At 46.0% G+C, this 27,686-nt stretch overlaps 1 protein-coding gene and 2 long non-coding RNA genes across 3 annotated transcripts in view; 2 read left to right on the top strand and 1 right to left on the bottom strand.

Annotated features, from left to right (window-relative positions):
• CLMP (CXADR like cell adhesion molecule) overlaps positions 1 to 27,686 on the top strand; it is a 101,361-nt gene that overhangs the window by 69,137 nt on the left and 4,538 nt on the right. The window contains 4 exon segments of the mRNA XM_082683729.1: positions 5,372 to 5,529; positions 25,200 to 25,401; positions 26,018 to 26,185; positions 26,696 to 26,818. Coding sequence (XP_082539855.1) covers positions 5,372 to 5,529; positions 25,200 to 25,401; positions 26,018 to 26,185; positions 26,696 to 26,818 — 651 coding nt within the window.
• On the top strand, positions 14,180 to 16,333 carry LOC309841002. Its single transcript, XR_014298900.1, has 2 exons — positions 14,180 to 15,171; positions 16,203 to 16,333. It is a non-coding gene; the product is annotated as an uncharacterized lncRNA (long non-coding RNA).
• Positions 25,400 to 26,070, bottom strand: LOC309841001. The gene is made up of 3 exons (XR_014298899.1): positions 25,901 to 26,070; positions 25,613 to 25,711; positions 25,400 to 25,503 (listed from the first exon to the last, which is right to left on the bottom strand). It is a non-coding gene; the product is annotated as an uncharacterized lncRNA (long non-coding RNA).

Here is a 27,686-nt window from a genome sequence, read left to right as displayed (position 1 = left end):
ACAGCTAATCCTCTCTAAGTAAATTCTGCCCCCTTGTGGATTAAAACATCCATAGATAAGAAAGAAGTTCAGTAATAGCTTGGGTCAGTTCCCTTCACTTCTTTTAAAAAACACTCCAACAGGATGCCTGGGTGGCTCAGTGGGTTAAGCCTCTGCCTTCGCTTGGGTCGTGGTCTTGGGGTCCTGGGATCAAGTCCCACATTAGGTTCTTTGCTCAGCGGAGAGCCTGCATCCCCCTCTCTCTCTGCCTACTTGTGATTTCTCTCTCAGTGTGTCAAATAAATAAATAAAATCTTTTAAAAAGAAAAACCAACAATCTTTAAAAACAATGTTAACAATGAAACAGAAGGAGATCGTTTATATCAACTGTGTAAGAGCTGATTGATGGTGACAAAACACATTGACAGGTAATAGTATACATTTGTGTCTTTTTTTTTTTTTTTTTTTAAGATTTCGTCTATTTGCTTGACAGACAGAGATCACAAGTAGGCAGAGAGACAGAGGGAAGCAGGCTCCCCACCGAGCAAAGAGCGCGACATGGGGCTCGACCCCAGAACTCTGGGACCATGACCTGAGCCGAAGGCAGAGGCTTTAACCCACTGAGCCACCAGGTGCCCCAGTATACATTTGTGTCTTATATTTTGCATCCCATTCAACGAGGACAGTGCCTTGAATATTAATATTATCAGTTAATATTTCATACAATATTATAGTTAGAAAGAACTTTAAATATTGATTCATCATCCACATGTAAGAATGGCTTTTACAGCTCCTGACATATCCCATGCCTGAATGACTCCAGTAATGGAAAGTTCACTAACTGTTCCTGCTCATTCTCCTATCAGGCAGGACTGTTAGAAAGACTAACAACAGGGACACCTGGGTGTCTCAGTTGGTTCAGCATCTGCCTTCAGCTCAGGTCATGATCCCAGGGTTTGGGGATCAAGCCCTGCATTGAGCTCCCTGCTCGGTGGGGAGTCTGCTACTCCTTCTCCGGCTCCCCCTGTCTATGCTCTCCCTCTCTCTGTATCCAATTAATAAATAAAACCTTAAAAAATAAATTTAAAAATAAAATCTTTTAAAAATAAATAAATAAAATGTACTAGTCTCTTCTCAATGGCTTCATCTTCTAATTATGTCTTACTTCCCTCAGTTACATAAAAAGTATACATAATGAAAACCAAAAAGTTACCCCTGCCCATCCCTTTGAAAGTCTTACAGGCTCATGAAAATATTTAATAAATGTAAATGTCTTTTAGAGAACAAAATCTTGAACTCATCTTAGCCGAATCTAGGCAGCCATCATCTGAGAAAATAAAATGACCCTTCTTGTAGTAGAGAAAAGCAGAGAGAGGGTACTGACATTTTAGCGGGGAAACTCCTATGTACTGGCACTGTGCTGGGTGCCTTAGTGTTTCCTTCAATTCCCATTTTGCAGATGAGAATGGTAAAGCTCAGGGAGGGTAATTCTCCCAAGCTTAGGCTCTCAAAGGGCCTGTGTTAAGTGCCCGAGTTGTATTAGAAGCCTTCCCTTAGGGAAAGCTGGAGGCTTCCAGGACTAAATCTTACATGAGCACACAGAGAATGTTTGTACCACTGGTACCTCCCAGCGCCTCCCCCGCCACCGTCAGGTGCAGGGCGCATCCTAGACGCCCAGGGGAGACCCTTGAATTGTGTGGATGCACTTACATGTGGATTACTTACAGTACAGTACTGTACATGTGTACTGTACATGTGTCTTCCCTATGATTTTCTTAATATTTTCTTTTCTCTAGCTGAGTTTATTGTAAGAATACAGTACACAGTGCGCATAGCATACGGAATATGTGTTAATTGCCTGTTTATGTTATTAGTAAAGTTTCCTGTCCACAGTAGGCTCCTAGTCAAGTTTTGGAGTCAAAAGTTATATGTGGATTTTGGACTGCAGGGGGCGCCAGTGCTCAACCCCTGCATTGTTCGAGGATCGGCTGTATTTCCCTATTTGCAGTTCTGTTTAACATTTCGATTCTCTGGGCTGTAGTTTCCTCCTAAGTTAAATTCTGATGATCTCTTACAGTCTTTCTTAATAAAGATGAACTCTTCAATGCCTGGGAGCCTTGAGCTAGCTCTTCCCACTCACCCACCAGGCAGTGGAGATATGTGCTTATCCACTGCCAAACCCGAGAATTCTTTTTTTTTTAAGATTTTATTTATTCAGGGGCGCCTGGGTAGCTCAGTGGGTTAAACCTCTGCCTTCAGCTCAGGTCATGAACTCAGGGTCCTGGAATTGGGCCCCCCATCGGGCTCTCTGCTCAGGAGGGAGCCTGCTTCCCCCCTCTCTCTGCCTGCCTCTCTGCCTACTTGTGATCTCTGTCTGTCAAATAAATAAATAAAATCTTTTTAAAAAAAGATTTTATTTATTCATTTCTTAGAGAGAGAGAGAGGGAGAGCACAGAAGGGGGAGCGGCGGGCAGAGGGAGAAGCAGGGTCCCCACTGAGCGAGGAGTCAAATGTGGACTCAATCCCTGAACTCTGGATTCCTGACCTGAGCCAAAGGCAGACTCAACCAACTGAGCCGCCCAGGCTTCCCCAGGCCCGAGAATTCCATACAGAGCCCAACCCCTGTCTGCTTAGGCTACAGAACACAGGTGTGTGTGTGTCGGGGGGAATGCACAAAAGAAAAAATTTGAGAAATTCACAGGGATCCCAGTGAGCCCCCCCCCCCCCCCGCCCCGAAGTCTGGGCCGCTGAAGTTCAGGGAAGACTAGAGATGCATGCCCTCTGATCTTGAGTTTCCCTGCCGTGGTAGAGTCATTTGTATTCCCTGGGCAAGCCCCTCCCTGCAGGGCTGTATTTAGTTCTGGCTGTGGTATAAATAGAACTCCGCAGACTGGCAAAGCACGCCACCCCCCGACTGCGTTCCTTTCCTTTTGGGACATCAACCAAACCTGAGCCTTTGATTCCCTCTAGTGGCTCAAATTGGCAACTTTCATAGCTGTTTCTTCGCATTTATTTATTTATTTATTTATTTATCTAAGGTATAGTGCCTACTATATGCACTAAATTGGTCCTTGGTTCTCCAGCTTCACCAGGGGCATGGGATGTTGGTTTCATTTGATCATTGTATCCAGGGCCAAGTGAGCAGGGGTAGAAGCCAGAGCTCCTTCTTCCACATTTAGCTTAGTGTGATGCACACTGGCTAATCTCCTTGCCGTTCTATAGCTGCTTAATGGGGCCTAAGGGAGGATAGGTTTTATATGGGTTATGCCTTAAAGGAGCTGTAGGACTTCAGGGCAACTCCTTTACCTCTGGGCCTCAGTCTGCTCCCAGGTGAGATGAGTCCATGGGTTGAATTCAAGTCAATCCAACAGTTGTTTATTGAGCACCTGCAGAGTGAGGGGTCCTGAGCTGAGCGCTTTGGGAAGGTTGTGGTCAGTTGGTACCTGATCTCAAGGAGCTTGCAGGCTAATGGGAGAACCACGTGTCCAGGAAGCCACCTAACACATAGGCCAAGCACAGCTGTTGCAGTAGGAGCTTTGCAGTGAGACACATCTGGGCTTGAGCCCCTGATCTGTCCTTTCCTAGCTGCGTGATCTTGAACAAATTGCTAAACTCTTCTTCGTGCTTCATCTGTAGATTTGGAAAATCACCCTTTCTTCATCGGGTTGAGTCACTGGTGTACAACCGAACCACACAACTACTCCCTAACTGGCCACTCCCCTTGCAGTTTCAAGTTTTAAGCAGAAATAGCAGAAACCTTATTAGGAATGTCAGTAAAACCCTATGAGGGGCTTATCCTGTTGGTTCTGAAGGCCGTTTCTTAGGCCCCATAGATTTCTGTGGTCTCCTTTCTCTGCCCTGGAGCTTGGGAATCCGCCTGCTGCTTCTGCTGGCGGGGCGGGCGGGTGCCTCTGAGGGCCCAGCCCTGCCATATCAACCCAGTCTGCCTACTGTGTAGAGGGAACTACGGTTTCCCCTGCTTCCTTCTTCCTCCTTTCAGGCCCTTTTCCTTCCCACAGATTGATTGCTAATATCTTGGGAAATGAACAGGGCATAAGAAAGGTAGCTTATGTGCTTCTATAAGCCTCGATTCTTGATCTTTAGTGCTCCCAAGAGGCAGAATGAGTGATCCCCAGGAGAGGGGACTTCACCAGAAACCCTGGCACCTGGGGCTGTCCCAGCTTGGAGGTGGTATGATTCTGTTACCTTGTGAACCTCGCATAGGAGCATTGTGAATGGGTTTCACGCTGAGCTCCTTTGTTGTGTGCAAGGAGGCAAAGGAGGATCTTCGAGCGAGCTCGCCTTCATGCCCGACACGTGATACCTAGCATCCCGGTGACGTTCTCTAACACTGTGGATTTAAGAGTCCACAGGGTCTGAAATGAACAGGAAGGAGAGAAGGTGAGCAAACTTAGAGCCTAGAGTTGCTGGCGGACACTATTCCTGGAACAGGATGAAAATTAGGGGTAAAGAAAGCCAAAAGTGGAACAGAAATCCTGTTGGCCAAGGGGATACTGGATGCATGGAGGGACAGGATCCCAATGTGGTAACTTGGGATTTCACTTGGACAGGAAGGGTTCCTTTGTATTTTGAAGCCACGTGGGATGAGACTATAGAGACTGGAAGATAGAACTTGGAGGGGCAGAGAATGAGGTCTCTAACGGAAGCAGGAACTGCCTATAAGATTCCACTCATGGGGTGCCTGGGTGCTCCGTGGGTGAAGCCTCTGCCTTCAGCTTAGGTCATGATCTCAGGGTCCTGGGATCAAGCCCTGCATCGGGCTCTCTGCTCAGCAGGGAGCCTGCTTCCCACTCTCTCTCTGCCTGCTGCTCTGCCTACTTGTGATCTCTCTCTGTGTCGAATAAATAAATAAAATCTTTTAAAAAATAAAAAATAAAAAAAGATTCCACTCGTTTTCTGAAGCCTGCTGCACTTACCTGTCGGCCTGTGGGGGTAGCCTGTCTCTAACGGTGGCTCAAGGGGCCCAGTGATATCTGGAGCCTGTTCTGGGAAGGTTGCCAACCCCTGCCTTTCTTTTGGTTTCTACCCTTTTGCAAGCCTCTGCTGGTAAAGGAGAGAAAGTTCAAAAAACAAAGTTGTTGACCTGAGTGATTTATTTCATCATTCATAAAAACCAAGAAGGTAGGAAAGAGGACGAGTACGGATCGCTAAGAGTATAATGCAGGGGAATCCAGAAGCTAATGATGAATTCAGTTAAAGGAGGAGCCAGTGGGAGATTGCGGGACTTCTGGTACCTCTAGTCCAGGATTCTTCCCACACCTTGATTTGGCCCTTGCCCACAGGAACACTCTGTAATTATTAGTTGTAATATTTGCTTCCCACACATTGCTATGCATTTCTGCATGACTCATTGGACACTCTCCTCTTCCAGTTTCCTCCTATGTTGGAACCTTGGGGACTCACACTGAGATCAAGCGAGTGGCAGAAGAGAAGGTCACTTTGCCCTGTCACCATCAGCTGGGGCTTCCAGAAAAAGACACCCTGGATATCGAATGGCTGCTCACCGACAATGAAGGGAACCAAAAAGTGGTAAGGGTACAGTTGGCCAGAGGGCCCCCCATCCCCGTCCCTGTCCCCACTCATCCTCCCACAGCTGTCTTTCCTCAGTCCTCCAGTTTTCTGTTGGAGGAAAGGGCTAGAATAGCTCTTTCATCTGGCTTATCGTTGGAAGACTCTAGAGATAAAAATTATCAATAAGGAAAGGTACTTGGGTCTTAAAGATAAGAAGTTCTGGGTTCTTGAGGCAAGCAAGCAAGCCACCTATCATTTGCCCAGGGAAGGAATCTCCACTGCCAGTGTCTTTTCCTAAGAAGGGAGCTAAGATGCATTAGCTGGGTTCCCTAGTCTAGTGGCCAGACCCCAGATCTATACTAGGAAGCCTGCTCCCCTTTCTCCTCTGAAACCATTACCACCTGCCTATGTTGAAGTTCTGCACAAAGTCATGACTTTCAAGCTCTGAGATTATGTAATGTAACAAACAACATACAATGCAGGGCATGACTGAAAATGTTTAACACATATGCGATCGGTCAGCAAAAGAATTGATACTGGTTCTGGAGTTGGAAAATGAAGGGGCTGGCCCTGGGTCTTGTGTGCTCAGGATGGGGAGGTCTTTTGGTGCCTATGAGCTTTCGGGCGGTGTGAACAGAACTTGTAGCCCTTTGCTCCCAATGATCCACGGGACTGGTCTCTGTTGAGAGAGAGAAGTGAGTAACTACTGTATTATCCTGTCTGTCTTGGCTGTATTCAGCCTTCCTCAAGCAGGGTTTTCTAGCATAACTCTTCTCATTCCATTTACCCAACTGAGTTACTTTTTAAAAAGCTTTTGGTTGAGGGGTGTCTGGCTGGTTTAGCTGGTGGAGCATGCAACTCTTGACCTCAGGGTTATGAGTTCAAGCCCCACATTGGGTGTAGAGATTGCTTAAAAAAAAAATATCTAAAAAGAAAACCAACTTTAGGGGGGCATCTGGGTGGCTCAGTGGGTTAAGCCTCTGACTTCGGCTCAAGTCATGAACTCAGGATCCTGGGATCAGGCCCCGTATCAGGCTCTCTGCTGAGCAGGGAGCCTGCTTCCTCCTCTCTCTCTGCCTGCCTCTCTGCCTACTTGTGATCTCTGTCTGCCAAATAAATAAATAAAATCTTAAAAAAAAAAAAAAAGAAAAAGAAAACAAATTTAGGTGGAAAGTTTTGCAATTTTTTAAAAAATCACATAAAATAAGCCAGGGAAACTGACTTTAGACTTTCCTTCCTTTTCAGAACTTTACCTCTCACCCTACTAAAAAGTGAAAGATTGTCCTTTCTTCTCTGTCTATACCTCTGATTTCAAATGATGGCTTGTGCTGGAAGAAGTTTAAAGTTTTCACTAAAATAAAATCCAGGATCATTGTTGGATTTCAGCTCCAACATCACTTTGTCATTTTGATACTGGTGTCATCTAGTTCTCAGTACATCATCCTAAGACTCTGTTCTCTGTAGGGCAAGGTCACCTTAAACTGAGTATTTTTATTCCAGCAGATTCTCAGTCAATTGTAGATATGATACTCTCTGTTCTGAATCAAGTAAATAAGAGCTATGTTCCTCTTACAGAAATTTAAGAAGAATGCCTCCACTCGTCTAACTTTGACCCAAGTGCTTTCATTTAAACTAAAGGAAAAAGAGAGTTGCTGTTTTGTGTAGCCAGGTAAATATAAGGCTTAGAAGTTCATTGCTGATTAAAGCAGGCCACTGATATGGCTTTAAGCAGCCACAGTTTCCTACTTGTCTCCAATTAATGCTCCAAAGTAAGGATCAGGATTTATTTGGTCATTCAGAGCACGTGGATTTATTTAGCAAATACTATACGCCAAGCTAGGCACTGGGACACAATAGTGAAAAAGATGGCAAAGTCCCCCTCTCCCTGGAGCTTACAGTGCCAAGCCATTCAGTAATTTAAAAAAAAGAAAGAAAGAAAGAAAAAGAAAAAACACCAAAAAAAATTTTTTTAAGTAGAGAGCCCTTAAACATTAAGCTATGCTCTGGGTTGCAGTCTATTTAGCACATAGTAGTATCTCATTTAACTTAACCCAGGAGGATGAATAACTAGGATTAGTGGTCTCATTTTATAAATAAGGAACCCCATACAGCGTGTGCCCAGACACAACACACAAAGTGAGAAAAGGGCTTAAGGTCACTCATTGTGCCATTAGAAATGAGGCACTGTTGTTATCAGCACCTGGGCTGTTAACTGCCAGCTGTGCTACCTTCATAAATAATTTGAAATTAGAGTCTGTGTTATGTAGGAGATAAGGAGAATGTGGGAAGAAAACCATTCCAGACAGAATCAGTTGTGCCAAGGCCCCATTGCTGGAAGAAGCTTGGTACTATTGCAAGTTCTAAAAGAGTGAAAATCAATTTTTTTTTAATTTGGTGGGGGTTTTTTTGTAAGGATTTTATTTATTTATTAATTTGTCAGAGAGAGTGAGAGAGCACAAGCAGGGGGAGCGGCAGGCAGCAGGAGAAGCAGGCTCCCCGCTGAGCAGGGAGCCCGAAGTGAGGCTGGATCCTAGGACCTTGGGATCACGACCCGAGCCGAAGGCAGATGCTTGACCAACTGAGCCACCCACATTCCCCTCAAAATAAATTTAGGTTAAACAGAGTAAATACTAGATTCCCACTATCCACATGAAGGAGGTAGTTGTGTGAAGGCATAACTTGAGAACTAAGTGACAGAGATAATGATAGAAATAGGCAGAGTGCTCTAGCTGAATATGAAGGAGGCAAAAGTAGTTGGTGGGGGGAGTCAAGGGCAGCTCCTGTAAAGAAGTCGCAGCTGATCTGAGCACTGATAGAATTTCCTGATTGCACTGAGGAATCACAAGAGTGTAGACACAAAGGCTGGAAAGTTCTGGGAAATCATGAGCAGCTAGCATACGTGGAGTACAAAATGTGAGCTCACAGAGGTTGCAGGATGAGAACACAAAAGGTCTTGTGGAACAGGTTAGGAAGCTCCCGATACTTTCTTACATTGTCGTGGAGTTCTTGAAGGATTTTAGGAGCCACAGGGACATAGATGTGCCTAACGCGATCAACCTGGCCCTGTGTGGAAGCACACTGATTTTTATTAAAAGAGACTTGAGTAGAAGCAAGATCAGTTGAACAATTTCCGACTATACAGTAGAGGCTTCCACTATAGTCATGGGTAGCTGGGATATCAAGGTGTAATATACCAATGTAGTGGGTAAATTTGCCACCATTTTTGGAATGAGTGAGGGTGAGAGAGAAAATACAGGAGGGGCTGGACCAGACGTGGTGCCTAAGGTAGGCTAGCCAATAACCTAGACCCCAAGGTTAACCTTGCATTTCAATCTGAGCAGAATTGGCTCCCTCCTTTTTGTCTAGGAGGCTGAGAAATGCAGAGACCATTTGGGAGCGGGTAGGCAGTTTGGCAAATATTTGAATTTCAGCCTAGGTAGATAGCGCAGCCTCTAGAACTCGGGAGCTCTCCTCCTGGTTATAGGGATGGAAACACAGTTGCTTTCCATCTCCCCCAGGGTCAGTTATGAACACACAGCAGAGACCTTTCCCCTCTATTTTTTGGGTGGAGAAATTAGGGCAGAGATGTTCTCATTTATGTGCCAAATCCCTCCGGCCACCTCCTTTTCTCCTTTCCCCCTACTCCTTGATCTTCAGCAAGAAAACTCCTGATCAAGGGCTTGAGCTTCTGGCTCTCGATTTTGGCTCAGGTCATGATCTCAGGATTCCTGGGTTGGAGTCCACCCCCAGGACCACGCTCCCACCACCATGCTCCATGCTGAGAGTCTGCTGGAGAGCCTCTATGTCCTTCTCCCTCTTACATTACCCCTGCTCCTGTTCCCTCCCTCAATGCCTCTCTCTCTGTCAAATAAATAAATAAAATCTTTTAAAAACAAAACAAAACAAAAACAAAAAAAAACAAAAAAAATGCATCTGTAACAGGTCCACCAGGCGTGTCACAAGACACCCAACCCCACAACAGCTGCATTTCATGGACTTCATTTTTTGTTTGTTTGCAAAAGGATTAAATTTATATTCACTGTTCTCCCATCACCCCCCTCCCCCACCGCACCCCAGGGCAAGGGCTTAGTCTCAGCTCTGCATTTCCTAGAATTAAAACCACAGCTAGGACAAAGGGACACACTTGTACCTGATATTCAATATGCGTCTGAAAAAAACTGAGCCAAACTGGAAGGCTGGAACTGAGTCCCAACCTGTGTCCTAAATGCGTGTGAAATGCTCACATTGGGCAATGGTTATTTAATTATAGTAAGATTATTTTGGAGTTGTACAAGGTCTGCTTTCCAAAGATGTTACATACTTACCTTAGGTGTCTCCCCCAGCCCCTTTTTCCCCCATTAAATAATGGGACAAGATTTGGAGGGAAGGGGAGAAAAGCACCCGGGAGTCAGCCCTACCTGGATATACAGGTGCTGTGGTGGGGCCAAGTCCAAAGGGCTGAGGCTCACAGGAGGAAGTCAGTGATTCTACACAGGGATCTAATACACAGGCTAATCTTGAGGCCTGTGTAGGTGTTGTTGAAGCAAAAATAAAAGAGAGGCATTTCAAAAGGAGAGAAGACTGCATGATCCAAAACAAAGACATATCAGAGGGTGTTGTTCAGAATCAAGGGACCTCAAGCTTGGGGACAAGGCTATTCAGAGATGCGAGGACAGGGACCAAAGACGAGGGGCAACCCAGGCTGCCCTGGCCTTAGGTGCCAACTTCAGAGGGCTGAGCTTTAGTCCAGTGTGTGCACAAGTGTGGGAAACGGAGGCTTTCAGCTACGGGGCTTTGCTCTACAAATGCATGGAATGACTTATGTTCTCTGGGTACTGGGTGGGACAATTTTGGAAACCTCAGCGATTTCCCTGAACCAGCCTAATAAAAGCGATTGTGAGGGCTTACTAGCAAAAACCCAATGATGTCGCTTACCCCCGTTTTATTTTTTTTAAGATTTTATTTATTTATTTGACAGAGAGAAATCACAAGTAGATGGAGAGGCAGGCAGAGAGAGAGAGAGGTAAGAGGGCTCCCTGCTGAGCAGAGAGCCCGATGCGGGACTCGATCCCAGGACCCTGAGATCACAACCCGAGCCGAAGGCAGCGGCCCAACCCACTGAGCCACCCAGGCACCCCGCTTACCCCTGTTTTACAACTGAGGAACTTAAGGTTCAGGAAGGTAAATTAACCGACCAAAGTGCAGAGCTGTAAGTGGAGGGGCTCCTGCTTGAATGTCAACCCAGTGACTTCCCTGCTTGCTCACTCTTCGTCACTGTGCCCTGGTGCAGTGTTTTTTCCAGTCCGGACTCAGTAGTGGATTCTAAGCGAGCAGACTGGGTTGTTTGTTTGTTTGTTTGTTTAACACAGACTGGAAAATATCAGTGTATTGCACATACACTACTTCCTGAAACTTACACTTCAGTTGTCTAGTGCGCTCCATGTGCGTGCTGGGTCACGGATGTAAGTTTCTTGGTGTAAGTCTGTTCAAAGCTGGAAAGCTCCTATTCTATAGGAGACTTAAAGCAGCCAGAGTCTCCTGTGGACCGCACCTTACTCAGTCTCTCCGAAGTCAAATGTGACTTTCAAAAATAGGAAATATTCATCCAAATAGTAACATGAATAAGAAAGAAATCCCCTAGAGCAAAAAGGTTTACCCACTTCTCAAATCCCACAAACCCCCCAAATTCCTAAAAATTACCCAGCTCTTGGGGTACCCGGTTGGTTCAGTTGGTAGAATGTGAGACTCTTTTTCAAAGATTTTATTTATTTAATAGACAGAGATCACAAGCAGGCAGAGAGGCAGACAGAGAGAGAAGGGGGAAGCAGGCTCCCCGCTGAGCAGAGAGCCCTATGCAGATCTCGATCCCAGGACCCTGAGATCAAGACCTAAGCTGAAGGCAGGGGCTTAACCCACTGAGCCACCCAGGTGCCCCAGAACGTGAAACTCTTGATCTCTGGGGTCGTGAGTTCAAGCCCCGTATGTGGCACAGAGTTTACTTAAGATAAAAATTAATCAAATTAAAAAACCAATTCCCAGCTCTTTACTTATTTCTGGTTTAGAATCTCTTCATTCTTCCTAGGAAGCACAGACTCACTTCCTCATAATGATTATGCAGCTATGAGGTAACATGAAAAAGTCAGAAAATAACATTCATTGAGTACCTGCGAGGCATTCCCACCTCACTTGTCCTACCTCCAAATATCAGCCCCTCCCCTTTCAGTCTTAAGAGGAGGTAAACTCTAAAGCTTCCAGTTTGCTTCCTGTTGCTAATATATTTCCTCCTCTCCCTATTGTCCCAGTGAGTTGGCATTTCTACAGCAGCTGCTTCCACCACCCCAAGAAACCGATCCTTTTACCCAGTACAACAGGATGTGGGGCCGAGAACACCCTGCAAACATGTAAAACAAACAAATACGGTATCAGAAGGGCTGCGACCTGGCTTTTCCTGGTCTGAGACACCTCTAGCGGGGAGCTTTCAGGGATGCTGGGAGCCCTATCAAATTATTTGCAAAATAATAATGTACTTTTTTTTCCCTGGGTCAGAGTTCATAGGTTTTATTGGAGAAAAACAGAAAGCAGTGAGGTAGGACAAGGAAATTCCTCAGACATGGTGACGGGCTGATGTCTGCAGCAAGTGGTTAAGAAAGAATTCTTGGGGGACGCCTGGGTGGCTCAGTTGGTTAAGCAGCTGCCTTTGGCTCAGGTCATGATCCCAGCGTCCTGGGATCGAGTCCCACATCGGGCTCCTTGCTCCGCAGGGAGCCTGCTTCTCCGTCTGACTCTGCCTTCCACTCTGTCTGCCTGTGCTCGCTCTCACTCGCTCTGACAAATACATAAAATCTTAAAAAAAAAAAAAAAAAGAAAGAAAGAATTCTTGGGGCTCCGTGTTATGCTGGGAGCCTACTTTAAAAAAAAGAGAGAGAATTCTTAGGATGTTTTTGGTGCCAAAAGGTGGTTTTTATCAAAACACAGGGACTGGGTGCACTTGGGTGGCTCAGTCCTTGGGTGTCTGCCTTCAGCTCAGGTTCCAGGATGGGATCCAGCCCCAAATGGGGCTCCCTGCTCAGCAGGAGACCAGCTTCTCCTTCTGCCTCTCCCACTCCCCGGGCTTGTGTTCCTTCTCTCTCCCTATGTTTCTCTGTCAAATAAATAAATAAATAAAATCTTTTAAAAAGGGGGGGGGGGCACAGGGACTGGACCCAGGGGCAGAAAGAGCTAACTTGGAACACCTGCCTGGCTCAGTCGGCTTCAGCGAGGGTCATGACCCCATGGTCAGGGGATCGAGCATGGTCAGGGGATCGAGCCCTGTACCCTGCTCCCTGCTCAGCAGCGGAGAGCCTGCTTCTCCCTCTCCCTGTGCCTACTGCTTGCCCTGTTGTGCTCTCTCTCCCTGTCTCAAATAAATAAATAAAATCTTTTACAAAACATTCTGAAAAAGAAAGAACGAGCTGCCTCAGGATTATAAGGAGCGATTGCCTGTATACTTTTACATTGGGAGGGCAGAGGGAAAGCAAGTTTCCAAAAGGAATGTTCATATGTTAACGAACAGAACCAGGATCCTGGAGGTCTGGCTGTGGTGGAGCTAGGGCTGCCTTTTGCCTCTAGCAAGACCTTATTACCCTTAAGATGGCTGGGAGTTCCAGGAGGAAGGTTGTACTCTGCATTCCTTAAATATTTGTCAACGCCCTGCAAGTTGTTAAGAAGGTTTAATTTTATCTACGTTTCTTTTGCCTTTGTGCTCCCGATCCCTGACCACACCGGGGAACAGGAGGCTGGTTGCACGTTGAGGGATAAGAATAGGAGAGAAACCTTTCCCAGGCCCGAAGACTCCTTTCTGGGATGTCTAGTCTCCATGGGAAATGCCGTTGAGTCTGTGAACCCCGGAGGTTGGAAAAGAACGCCCCCAGTCAAGCAGGATAAACTGTTGCCGATCCAGTTTCAGATTAGGATATATGTTCCCACCTCACACAAGGCCCTCTCTAAAGAATGTATCAAACCAAACCGCCACCTGGGTGGCTCAGTCCTTATGTGGCTGCCTTTGGCTCAGGTCATGATCTGATTGGGCTCTGTGCTCAGCAGGAAGCCTGCTTCTCCCTTTCCCGCTCGCCCTGCTTGTGTTCTCTCTCTCTCTTTCTGTGTGTGTGCGTGTGTGTGTGTGTCCGTCTGTCTCTCTCTCTCTGCCAAATTAATTAATTAATTAATTTTTAAAAAAAAGAATATCAAACAAAAGAATGCCCTCAAGTCTAAGCTGGGGACACTCACTTCCTTAATCTCCTTGATCTTGCTATGAACTTTTCACTGACGTGGTTTTTTTTTTTTTTTCTCTTTAATGCAAGGGGCTAATACTTATAAAGCATTTAGAACAGTGCCTCACATAAAATAAATAACACATATGTGTTTGTTAAATAAAAACAGAACTCTCCAACTGGAAGTATTGCATTGTGTTGGTGGATTTTCATTTCTGGGCCTAATGCATATTTTCCTATGTCCAGGGCCAAGGGCTGTGCTTGGCCCAGAATAGTCACGAGATGGTCAGCGAGCAAAGGAATGACGTCCTTTCACAGATTTCTGCTCTTACGGTTCTTACTAGGAGCCTGTGAGGTCGGTAGCTAAGAATTGTTGTCCTCATTTTCTTTTAATATGTGAGGATAAATGAGACCTTAAACTTGGCTGCAGAAAACCTGAGCTCTATGCCTTTGAGATTCTGAAGTCCGTTGCCCAAGACAGATTTCAGAGCTAGCATCTCAGCTCCAAATTCCTAAAGCTAAATCCCTTTCTTTCCCTCTGCCCCCTCCCGCAGAATTTACAGCTTCTCTCAAAAAGAATGCAGAAATTCAAGACAGAACTTTTGTCTAGGATTAAGCACTGGACCTTTGACTGAAATCGTGTATTTCCTGTACTTTCCAGAATATTCCTCTGCATAAAGATGAAGCTTGGGAGGGACCTCCCTATTGTGTATGTGTTGGGGTGCAAATGTTCAGGTTGGGGTAGGGAGAGATCCTCCATTGTAGGATAATGAGTAATCAGACCTCTTCAAGGTTGCTCCCCTCACCCCCCATCCCCCTACTGTCTCCTCCCTCAGCGGGTGGTTTCAAGGTGCACTTCAGAGTCTTTATGAAAGAGAGGGTAGGAGGAAGAGGAGTTGTCATCCAGGAGTAAAGCAGGAAATGTGAGCAAAGGCTGGACTTGAAGAGTCCGCTAAAGAGACGACAGTCAACAGTTTTACTCTGAGGCTGGTGGTATTTTTTTTTTAAGATTTTATTTATTTATTTGACAGAGAAAGATCACAAGCAGGCAGAGGGGGAGGGGGAAGCAGGCCTCATGCAGGGCTTGATCCCAGGACGCCGAGATCATGACCTGAGCCCAAGGCAGAGGCTTAACCCACTGAGCCACCCAGGCGTCCCTGTCGGTGGTATTTTGATGAGCTCTATCTTTGTTTAGACAGCCACTCTCTGGAGAGTTTCATTTAATCCTCCTTTTCTTAATCTCTATATTCGTGCCATCGGGGAATCTTATCTAGTCTCAGGCCTTTAAATACCATCCACAAGCTTAGCATTCTCAAACCCGTATTTCCAGGCCTCCCTCTTGAATATCCAACACATGTATATGCACGTGCTTTACCCCATGCCTCTGGCTGTTGGACAGGTAGTCTCACAGGTAAGAAGCCCAGAACTAAGCTCCTAACCAGCCTCACCCTGCACACTTCCTCCGACTTTAGGCCTCCTCTGCTCTGTCTTCTCTCCGGGTTGGTAGCTCCTTTCTCTTCTCATAGGCTCCCACCCCAACATGAGAGTGGCCCTGGACTCCTCTCTTTCTCTCATACCACAAATACACAATTGTCTAAAAGACATTATTTATTTGACAGAGAGAACAAGCAGCGGGAGGGGGGAGGGCGAAGCAGGGTCCCTGCTGAGCAGGGAGCCCAGCTCAGAGCTCACTTCCAGGACGTGGGGATCATAACCTGGGTCGAAGGCAGATGCCTAACAACTGAGCCACCCAGGGGCCCCGACTCCAACAGCCTCTTGACTGGTTTTCCTGTTTCCATTTTTGGTCTCCTACAGCCTATTCCCAAAACAAATCATATCATGACACTCTTCTGCTCAAAATCCTCTAAAATAGCCCCCACTTCCCGCAGAGTGAAAACCATCATCTTCACAATGGCCCGGAGGCCCAGCAGGATCTGGCCCCACTGCCTGACCTCATTTGCTATCCGCCTGGCTTACTCCAGCACCCAGGCCTCTCTGACGTTCCTCAAACACGCTAAGGCATGCTTCTACCTTAAGGGCTTCTGCTTTGCCTCTTTTCTTTGCTTAGAACTCTCTTTCCCCGGGTGCCTGGGTGGCTCAGTGGATTAAAGTCTCTGCCTTCAGTTAGGGTCATGATCTCCGGGTTCTAGGATCAAGCCCTGCATCGGGCTCTCTGCTTGTCAGGGAGCCTGCTTCCCCTGCCCCTCTGCCTGGCTCTTTGCCTGCTTCTGATCTCTGTCAAATAAATAAATAAAATCTAAAAAAAAGAACTCTCTTTCCCCAAGGCTAGTTTGGCGTCTTTAAGACACGCCCTCCTGTCTCCTTCCAGCCAGGTCTACTTTGACCACCTTATTGAAACTGCAGTCTGTCCCCCTGGTGACTACCACCCCCTTCCCTGCTCTGTTATTTTCGTCGTCTTCCATGTCTGTTTCCTGCCACCAGAATGCATCCTCCCCAGGGACTGGGATTTTCAACTGCTGTGTTCACGGATCTTCCTCGGCACCTGTAACAGAGGCTGGCAAATTGTGGAGGCTCAAAATTTGTTGAATAAATGACTGCGCTCTTGGGTCTTTTTAGCTTACCATTCAAATCCAGCCTTTGTCCGCATTTCTACTTCCGGGTGGAGGTGGATGGATCACTCCTCTTCTTCCGACCGTCTCTTCTCGTTCTAAACGTTCTCTAACTGGTCAGGCTTGCCAATTTGCTGCGAAATGTCTTTGAAGAATTATCTGAGCCTTCAAGAGCAGCCGATGGTGCTGCCCCAGTGAAGCTAGCTCCCGTTTCCCTGGCAGCCCTCATTCCAGTCCGAAGGAAGGAAACGAATGCTCTTCTTGGTACTCCAGCAGGAATTCTCATTTACAGACCCAGAGAGCTGAACTGTGAAACCACCTGCCGACGGGGAGGGCAGTAGGGGAGTGGGGGGCAGAGGGGAGCAGCCTTCAAGGAATCTAGTTCCCCTTACTGTCATACCAATAGAGGATCTCTTCCTGATGAGGGAGCAGGAGGCTGGCTGAGAACGGAGCAGGGGCTGACACCTTGCACCCCCTCTCCACCCACTCCCCTTGGTAATATGTGTGACATTTCACAGGCACCCCTGACTGCCCTACAAGAAGAGCAAATGGTTATCTTGCAGAGATCACAGTCCTGCAAGGCAGGAGTCTCTCTTGGTTTACAAATGTCCTTGAGATTTACAACAAAGAAGTTGCCTTATCAATAGCCCAATTTCCAAAGATACATAACTCAGTTCCTCAAGCCCTAACGTCACCCTCCCCTCCATAAAAAACCGAAGGAAGCGGAGGTAGAAAGAAAAGTAAATAAAGTTAAATTTCTTTTAAAACCTAAATCTCACTAACAAGGATGTTTGATAGCAGGAATGTAACATTCCACCAGGAGACTCCCAATTGTCTTTATGTTAATGCCTCATTAGAGGGAAAGTGGCCTTGGCTTGATAGTAACCAGGCCTTCAATATCCTGACAGTCTTCTTTACCCCAATAGCCCTTCTGAAAAACCCTTTGTCCTCACCTACCCAACTCCTGTGTATATAACCAGCCACTCCTCACAACCCGGGGCAGCAGCAGCTCTTCCTGCCCACGGGTCCTGTCCCCGTGCTTTAATAAACCACCATTTTGCACCAAAGAGGTCTTAAGAATTCTTTCTTTAGTCGTCAGCTCCGAACCTCACCCCACCGAACCTGATTTAGGTTCTGGAACTTCATCATTCCTACCAAAGGCTGAACACTTGCCTCCACCCCCCCATACAGTATACCACAGGAAGGTCCCTCCCAAACATCGTCTTCATGCTCAGACTCCAAATTTCCAGATAAATTACGATCTAATTTTCCTCACATGTTAATCTCCACAGAAATAGAAATTAACGTGTGGAATGCCCATAGCGATGGCCCTGTTTCCGTATCTACAGCATGGCAGTGGGTCCTGTGTAGAGAGATGCAAAGGAATTTTGTCCAACGGAGACTACAAGTCTTTGTCTGATTCTTATTTGAACCTGTTGTAAAAAATCTTTCCGGTTCCATCATTTATTAATGAGTTAAATAAAATCTTTGACACATACTTATTTTCTTTGTATATGAGAATCATAATTTTACCCTTTTTTTTTTTAAGTTTTCCTTTAAAACTGTAGGTGGGGGGGGGGATATCTTTTCCCCTTTCCCCTCCTAGGTTTTCTAGCTGGGGCACTGTAAATTAGATGAAAAAAAGACAGATTTTTATTAGTTGGTTTGTTTTCTCTCTTTAAAAATTTTATAAAAATTTTTTATGGAGATATATTTGACATAGAACAATTATATTAGTTTCAGGTATACAACCAAGGGAAGAGTTAATAGGAGAAAAACAAACAGAAGTCTATTAACTTCTGGGTACCATGTAGGTAACGTGTGAGAATTGGCTAGAATTTGGACTACATACCTAACTTAGTCGGGGAAAGGGAAGAGGAGAAAGGACACTTTGGGAAAAACAAACAACTTTTGAGGAAGATAAACGGGCCCTTAGAAGAACGAACCCGAGATATGCTAGAGATATGCTCGCTGGTGATCTTGTCTGTCTGGGTGTGGTGCTGATTTCCGGTCTCCTAGAAGACAAGATTAGAGTTGTTCTCAGGAGGGGATTTATTACACTTAAATTCTTAGAGGAGGCTCTGCTTTGAAGTCAAGCAGCTTCAAGAACTCAAATGCCTTTAGCATTTGAAATTCTTACGTACATGCAAAGTGGCTTATTCTGGGTGGCACATCCTGGCCCTCAACACTTTCATAAAACAATTTTCTTTTTTTAATTTTATTTATTTATCTGACAGAGATCACAAGTAGGCGGGAAAGGCAGGCAGAGAAAGGAGGAAGGGGGCTCCCCCAGCGGGGAGCCTGATGTGGGGTTCCATCCTAGGACCCTGGGACCATGACCTGAGCCGAAGGCAGAGGCTTTAACCCACTGAGCCACCTCAGGGCCCCAAAACAATTTTCTTTGTATTGATATCATCTCTAGCACAGTGCTAAGCACGGAGTATGTTTTCAGTAAATGTGTATTCAATAAAGGCTTGCAGAATTGCATTCTAGCCTTGCCAAAGACGATTAATGGCAACAGACATATATATAACCAGAATGTCCCAAGGGTCTCCTGGTCCACACCCAGCATGATAGGAAGGGGATCTAACAATCTATGTGCCTAAGTCTTTCACCATTTCTCCTCTCACGAAAATGCTGCAAAGATGCAAAGAGTTGGGAGGGGGGAGGGAAGAGGCCATTAGTCTGAGTGTCATAACCCGGAAGGTGTCGTAAGAGGTTAACATTGATTTGGGACTTAGAAGAATGAAAGGAAAAATTTTTTTTGAAGATTTATTTATTTATTTGAGAGGGAGATGGAGAGAGAGAGAGAGAGAGAAGGAGTCGGGAGAGGGGCAGAGGGAGAGAATCCTAAGCAAACTCCCTGCTGAGCATGGAACCCAACATGGGGCTCGATCTCATGACCCCGAGATCATGACCTGAGCTGAAATCAAGAATTGGACACTTGGGCGCCTGGGTGGCTCAGTGGGTTAAGCCGCTGCCTCCGGCTCAGGTCATGATCTCAGAGTCCTGGGATCGAGTCCCGCATCGGGCTCTCTGCTCAGCAGGGAGTCTGCTTCCCTCTCTCTCTCTCTGCCTGCCTCTCCATCTACTTGTGATTTCTCGCTGTCAAATAAATAAATAAAATCTTTAAAAAAAAAAAAAAAAAAAAAGAATTGGACACTTAACTGACTGAGCCACCCAGGCACCCAGAAAGAATGAATAGTTCTTCATGTCAAGAGATGGAGAAAAAGGAGTTTCTCTATGGAAAAATGCAGTGGGCAAAGGCATTGAGTACAAGAGGGCATGAATCATATTAAAGAAAGGGAGGCAGTGTTATCTGACGGTGCCCAGGGAGGTGGACAAAAGAGGAAATGGGACTGGGAAGGTAACACAGAAGTCAATGCCGAGAACCATAGACTGAACCCTGTCCTTATTCAGAGATAGCGGGGAACCACTGAAGAGTTCTGAGCTGGAAAAGAGCTGATGTGAGTTTTAGGTTACTGTTAACTTGGCATCCACTTAGATTGTGATGTAAGGTAGATCGGAGTGGGCAGAAATACACAACTGCCAGACAGCTGGAAGTGGTAAACCGAGTTCAAAACGGAGTCAGGTTAGCGATAAGGATATGAGAATTATCACAGCAGCAGTGCTGGTTGAAGGGAGTGGGCCAAGCTGGATACGGAAAATGTTTTAAGTTGATTATCAGCTACAGTGTCTACCTTTACTTTTCTCCTACTTTCTTCTCCCCCACCTCACCTTCCCCCTCCCCCCCTGAAGACTGTGAGGTCCGCAGGGTAAGAGCTGGGTCTTATCCCTGCTTGTTTTCTAGCACCTGGCACTCTGGCCTGTGAGCTCAATAAATAATTTGCCAATGAAAAAGAGCATGGAGAGAAAGGAAAAAACATATTTGTCAGAAAGATGGTGAGGGTGGGGCACCTGGGTGGCTCAGTGGGTTACACCTCTGCCTTCAGCTCAGGTCATGATCTCAGGGTCCTGGGATCGACCCTACATCGGGTTCTCTGCTCAATTAGGCTCAATTAGGGAGCCTAATTCCTCCTCTCTCCTTGCCTGCCTCTATGCCTACTTGTGATCTCCCTTGGTCAACTAAATAAATAAAATCTTTAAAAAGAAAGAAAAAAAGAAAGATAGTGAAGGCAAAATGGATGATACAGAAGAATTTTGATATAATTGAGAGAGATCTGATGGACATTATATTGGCTGGGTTCAAATCTTTTCAGGAAAGCATCTGATGTGTTGCAGGGCGCCACGTGATTGAGGATGGGGTTAAGGACTTGAGCAGAGGGAAACAATTTGAACAGCTGCAGCCAGAAATGTGCTTGGGAGATTCCCGAATGCCTGTGTGCCTGTTTTTAGTGTCCTTCTGTGTATCTGGAATGCTCCCCACAGCCTTCTCCCTGACTTTATCATCTCTCATTTAGTCTGCTTGTCTTGCAAAGCCTAACTCAAATGCCTCCAACTTTTCTGGGACATTCTCTCCGATACTATTTCAAATTAATTAATCCTTTTTCTATGTTTATACTTCTCTCCTTGCTAATCCCATGAGATTATAAATTACTTGAAGACAGGAAGAGGGTTTTACTCATCTGAATAGCTTCCCTGTGACTTGATGGGAAGCAGTCGTCCCATAAATGTTTGCTGACATTTAAAATCAAATGAGTTTAAGAATATGCTGAGTGGCAGAAAGGCCAAAGCTGAAGTTATATAGCTTGAAGTCTTGGTGGACCAGAAAAGCACAGTTTTTATGACTAATAGGAGTGAGGTGATGGACACACAGAACCAGGGAAGATTCCAAAACTATCTAGTCTAGAGCACCTGAGTAACTCAGTTGGCTAAGCATCTGCCTTCAGCGCAGGTCATGATCCCAGGGTCCTCGTCAGTGGGGAGTCTGCTTCTCCCTCTGCCCCTCACCCTACTCACACTTGCTCAATCTGTCACTCTGAAAAAATTAATTTAAAAATCTAAAAAAAATCTCCAAGCCTATAGGCTATGATGCAGGCAGATGAAATTTCACTAATACTCAAGATTATTATTATTACTTTTTAAGTAGGCTCCATTCCCAATGTGGGTCTTGAACACACAATCCCAAGATCAAGACTGGCATGCTGTACCCTTTGAGCCAGCCAAGCGCTCCAGGATTTGGTTGTTGTTGTTGATGTTAGAATAATCTAAACTTTGGTGTCCCTGCCTGGGAAAACAAAGACATGATCGCATACGTATTTTATGGTAGGAAGGGATATAATTTTTTCCCAACTGACTTCCTCTTTCTTTTTTTTTTTTTTTTAAGACTTTTATTTACTTGTCAGAGACAGAGGGAGAGAGAGTGAGCGAGCACAGACAGGCAGAGAGGCAGAGGGAGAAACAGGTTCCCTGCCAAGCAAGGAGCCCGATGTGGGACTCCATCCCAGGACCCTGGGATCATGACCTGAGCCTAAGGCAGCTGCTTAACCAACTGAGCCACCCAGGCGTCCTTGACTTACTCTTTCTCCCATCCAAGTACTAACCAGACCCGACCCTGCTTAGCTTCCAAGATCAGACGAGATCGGGCGCGTTCAGGGTGGTATGGCCGTAGACTGACTTACTCTTTCTTTTTTTTTTTTTTAAAGATTTTATTTATTTATCAGAGAGAGAGGGGGAGAGAGCGAGCACAGGCAGACAGAATGGCAGGCAAAGGCAGAGGGAGAAGCAGGCTCCCTGCTGAGCAAGGAGGCCGATGTGGGACTTGATCCCAGGACGCTGGGATCATGACCTGAGCCGAAGGCAGCTGCTTAACCAACTGAGCCACCCAGGTGTCCCTGACTTACTCTTTCTAATCAGCGGTGAAGTCTACGGCCATACCACCCTGAACGCGCCCGATCTCGTCTAATCAGCGGTGAAGCCCCCCAAAAGGAAAGCCAAACAATGAAGTCCTCGGTATCAGACCTGAATTTTAAGCATTGACTTCTACTCTTTAACTCTTCCAGTCCCTTTGACTGGACTTCACGCTTTTGTAAGAACAAAACAGATTGGGATGCCTGGGTAGCTCAATGGGTTAAGCCTCTGCCTTCGGCTCAGGTCATGATCTCAGAGTCCTGGGATGGAGGCCCACATCAGGCTCTCTGCTCAGCAGGGAGCCTGCTTCCTCCTCTCTCTCTGCCTGCCTCTCTGCCTACTTGTGATCTCTCTCTCTCTCTGTCAATAAATAAATAGAATCTTTAAAAAAAAAAAATAAGAGAACTGTAAAGTTTTTCCGGCGAGATAAACACAACACCAGGCAAAGTGGGTGCAAGCTAAGATTTATTGAAAACACTCTCCGGGGAGGTTTCAGGGCTCAGGACAAGGGGAGCCAGGAAAGTTGCACCTGGAGGAGGTGGGCACCCTCGGGCAAGGTTCCCCGACTCTGGATAGCAGAGGGGCGGAAGTCGTGCCCAAGGCAGGGAGAAAGGGGCTTTTAAGGGGCCTCAAGGGGAGTTCAGAGGTCTTTTGGCAAGTTTCCCTTATTTGGATATTTCGCAGGCTTGTCGGGGTCCCATTGGTCCACTGGAGCCCGGGGCGGGAGGGTTTTCAGATTCCTGCTTGGGTCTTTGTTCTCCTGTCTGTGCTCAGGTTTTGTGGCAGGGACTTTCGCCATCTTAAGTAGCCCTTTCTTTCTGCCAGCCCAACAAGAACAAAATAGATTGATTTTTTTTTTTTTTTTAAGATTTTTATTTATTTGACAAACAGAGATCACAATTAGGCAGAGAGGCAGGCAGAGAGAGCGAGGAGGAAGCAGGCTCTCTGCGGAGCAGACAACCCGATGCAGGGCTCGATCCCAGGACCCTGCGATCACGACCCGAGCCGAAGGCAGAGGCCTTAACCCACTGAGCCACCCAGGCGCCCCCAAAATAGATTGATTTTATAGTGTCACTTTTCCGCCTTTATTTCTAAACTTTCTGGAAGAGGACTTAATGAGCCGTATAATGAATGCAGATGGCCACAGGAAGTGGGAGTTAACTGGTATACCAAGACCATAAATGGCCTTAGATGGTTATTTTCAAATCCCAGTTCTGCTACTTGTCTGTGAAATGGGGATAATGCCTACAGTATTACCCTCTTATCTGTGCGGGATATGTTCCGAAATCCCCCCTGGATGCCTGAAACCATGAATAGTACCAAATCCTATATATACTATGTTTCTTTTATACGTATATACCTATGGTACTGTTTAATTTATAAATTAGGCACAGGGGCGCCTGGGTGGCTCAGTGGGTTAAAGCCTCTGCCTTCAGCTCAGATCATGGTCCCAGGGTCCTGGGATGGAGCCCCGCATCAGGCTTTCTGGTTGGTGGGGAGCCTGCTTCCCCTTTCTCTCTGCCTGCCTCTCTGCCTACTTATGATCTCTGTCTGTCAAGTAAATAAAATCTTTTAAAAAATAAATAAATTAATTAAGCACAATAAGAAATTAAGAATAATTAATAAAATAATTTTAAAATTATGAGCATGTGGTTTTTCTCTCCCTCCTTCAAAATCTTATCGTACTATACCCACCCTTTGCCTTGTGATGTGAGATGATACAGTGCCTCTGTGATGAGACAGAGCGTGGGGAGACGACACAGGCATTGTGCACGGTGTTATCACACAGCTGCCTTCTGACAATATGACAGAAGGAGGATCATCTGCTTCTGGACCTTGGGTACTGAAACCACGGGAAGTGAAACCACAGAGAAGGGGAGAAACTACTTAACTTGCAAAAACACTATGTGAAAAATAAACCAGGTGTAAAATTGCTGAGCAAAAGGAGTGTAGCGTATTTTGAATAGCTCACATGCAGGTGGTGGGGAATTAAAAAGTCAGAAAGGGTATGCAGGGGAGGGACACCTGGGTGGCTCCGTCTGTTGAGCGTCTGACTCTTGATTCCGGCTGAGGTCATGATCTCAAGGTGGTGGGATCGAGCTCTGTGTTGGGCTCTGCACTGGGCTGGGTGTAGAGCCTGCATGCTCACTCTCTCAAAAAGAAAAAAAGGGGGGGGGGGGTTGCAGGGGGAAGGTAAACCTCCTCTCCATCCTTTTCTGCCAAATCTCCTCACAGTCAACTCTTGATACTTTTATTTTTTAAAGATTTATTTATTTATTTCACACGCAGAGAGAGATTACAAGTAGGCGGGGTGGGGGGTGGGGACCTGACTTCCCGCCGAGCAGGGAGCCCGATGGGGCTTGATCCCAGGACCCTGAGATCATGACCTGAGCCAAAGGCAGAGGCTTAACCCGCTGAGCCACCGAAGCACCCCCAAGTCTTGATACTCTTATATGCATTTATGATACATTCCCTTCCTCCCTTGACTTAGCTGTGAGAACTTCACTGAACATGTAATTCAAATGCAAAAATCCCTTACCTATTAAATGAAATGGCTCTGAGCATTTAATGAAACAATTACTACTTTGTAATTAAAATGCTACACACACAAAAAGAGGTATTATCTTGGGAAGGAGAAGGAGGCCTAGACAAACATGTCGTACTTTTAAAATCTTTTTTTTTTTTTTAAAGATTTTATTTATTTATTTATTTGACAGACAGAGATCACAAATAGGCAGAGAGGCAGGCAAAGAGAGAGAGAGAGGAGGAAGGAGGCTCCTTGCTAAGCAGAGATGCCAACTCGGGGCTCGATCCCAGGACCCTGGGATCATGACCTGAGCCGAAAGCAGAGGCTTTAACCCACTGAGCCACCCAGGCGCCCCAACATGTGGTACTTCTAACTTCATTGAGAACAAAGGGTCTCTTGACCCTTAGAAATCAGCTTTGGGCGTGACTGCTTTCTTCCATTAGGAGTGTTCCCTTTCCTCATCTTGGCATCAGCAAAAGATGAAGGCCGAGATCCACACTGCTTGACGCCCGGCCTTGGTCTGTCCCCCAGGTGATCACCTACTCCAGCCGTCATGTCTACAGTAACCTGACGGAGGAGCAGAAGGGCCGAGTGGCCTTTGCTTCCAATTTCCTGGCAGGAGACGCCTCCCTGCAGATTGAGCCTCTGAAGCCCAGTGATGAGGGCCGGTACAGCTGCAAGGTGAAGAATTCAGGGCGCTACGTGTGGAGTCATGTCGTCTTGAAAGTCTTAGGTAAGCTAGAGTGCCAAGGTAAACCCCTCCATCTCAATAATGCGGTCTCTGGGAGGAACAGCCAAATGCCCCAGAGTCCAGTTTCCTGGGAAGAAGTACGTTCTATATTTTAGACATAATAAAAGAAGAAAGAATAATCACAATTTTCCATGGGAGCCCACTTACAAAGTTTAAATATCCTCTCGTGTTTAAATGGCATTCTTATATTTACCTTACATCTCTCAGATCCGAATCAACTCCATTTCTGGTTTCTGGCAGCAGAAGCTACTAAGCTCTATTTAGTTGCATCCAAGTGAATGGGTTTCTGTCCCTGTTTCAGTATTAATAAAATCACACTCAACTTTGAAAAGTGTCTTGAGAGGGGATGAGGGAGTTTCTGGGGCAGCCTCTGAAAATTACGGTGGCACCAGCCTCTGAAAATTACAGTGGGATTGGGTGTATGTGTGTAGGGGGTGGAGGAGGGTGCATTTTGGGGGTGCTGTAAAGCATGGTTACGTACCAAAAGACCCACTCCGCAGTGGACCTTAAGAGACAGCTAGAGAAACAGCTCAACGGGACACGGTTCTTCCACTGAATCGGGTGTTTGGCGATCTTTGAAGCTTTTTTCTTTTTCCAGTGAGACCATCAAAGCCCAAATGCGAGTTGGAAGGAGAGCTGACAGAAGGAAGTGACGTGACTCTGCAGTGTGAGTCAGCCTCTGGCACAAAGCCCATCGTGTATTACTGGCAGCGACTCCGGGAGAAGGAGGGAGAGGATGAGCGTCTCCCCCCCAAGTCCAGGATTGGTAAGTCATCTCTCCACCAGTCCGCTGAGACAACAGAATGGTATACTCTAGCCGTGAACTCGGAGTCTTGTTTGGTCAGCAGCTCACCATGTGACCTTGAACGCTCTGCTGAACCTCTGAGCTTCTATGTTGCATCCGTCAACCTGGACAGAAAACAAACAAACAAACAAAAACAAAAACAAACCCCACCCATCTTTTCTTTCCTCAAATGGCACATAAAAGTGGCAGAAGAAGAGAGGGAGAGATGTATCGGGTATCCATGATAGCTAATTATCCATGATAGCTAATTACGATGCTTACTGTCCCTCCCACATTCCCAGTCTTTTGTTAAGTCTGGAGGATGTGCAGTTTCAAAGAATGTTCACCTTCCTTTCCACATTCCAAAAAAATCGATCATCTCATCCTTCCACACTGTATTAGAGAATCTTAGGTCAATGACGCAGGAAGGTGAGCAGTAGACAGAGACCCTGTGACTAAGAGGATTACAGTCATCCTTCTGCTTGTGTGTAGACTACAGTAACCCTGGACGAGTTCTGCTGCACAATCTCACCATGTCGTCCTCTGGACTCTACCAGTGCACGGCGGGCAACGAGGCTGGGAAGGAAAGCTGTGTGGTGCGAGTCACTGTACGGTGTAAGTATCCAACGGGCTCGCTCCTGCTTTCCCATTGGTTCCGTGTAAAACACTTAATCACAAGGAAGAGGAAAGTCAAGGTCAAGACCTTTATTTCCAGAAGGACATGGCTAGCGCTAAAATAAATCTAGTAGTTGCACTGAGGTATCTAATTCTCCGTTTAGGAACATGGGCAAATTTGTCAGCTCCCTGAAGAAATTCATTATGTCCAGGAGGGGACTAAGTGGAGATTTTCTTTATAAATGTAAATTTCCCTTATAAAAGGGTAACTTGTACTCTGTTTCCAGAACTTCTCCTCTGTGTCTGCTGTTTCTTAGAGATAATCAGCTTAAGCGGGGCACCTGGCTGGCTTAGCCAGTAGTGGACAGACTCTTGATCTCAGAGTCGTGAGTTCAAGCCCCAGTTTGGGTATGGAGCCTACCTCAAAAAAAAAAAAAAACAAACCAGCTTAAAATAGTCCTAATGTCAAAGAGGCCTATTCTGGGGTGGCGTGATCTGCTACCTTTTGATATTGAGGGGGCTGGTCATACAGCAAGGGTAAGAAGATAGAAAGATCTGGAAATACTCACCCTGTCTGGGGCTTATGTTTCTGTTTCAGTAAATGCTATTCCCAATGTGGGGCTCAAACTCATAACCTCAAAATCAAGAGTCCTTGAGATTAAGAGTCGCATGCTTCACCCACTAAACCAGACAGGCGTCCCAGACCTTATGCTTTTTAAATTCATATCTTTTTTTTTTTTAAGATTTTATTTATTTACTTGACAGAGAGAGACACAGGGAGAGAGGGAACACAAGCAGTGGGAGAGGGAAAAGCAGGCTTCCTACTGAGCAGGGAGCCTAATGCGGGGCTCGATCCCAGGATTCTGGG

This window comes from Mustela nivalis (assembly GCF_964662115.1).
Source record: "Mustela nivalis genome assembly, chromosome: 9".
Taxonomy (NCBI): Eukaryota; Metazoa; Chordata; class Mammalia; order Carnivora; family Mustelidae; genus Mustela; species Mustela nivalis.
This window is presented reverse-complemented; position numbering and strand designations above follow the sequence as displayed.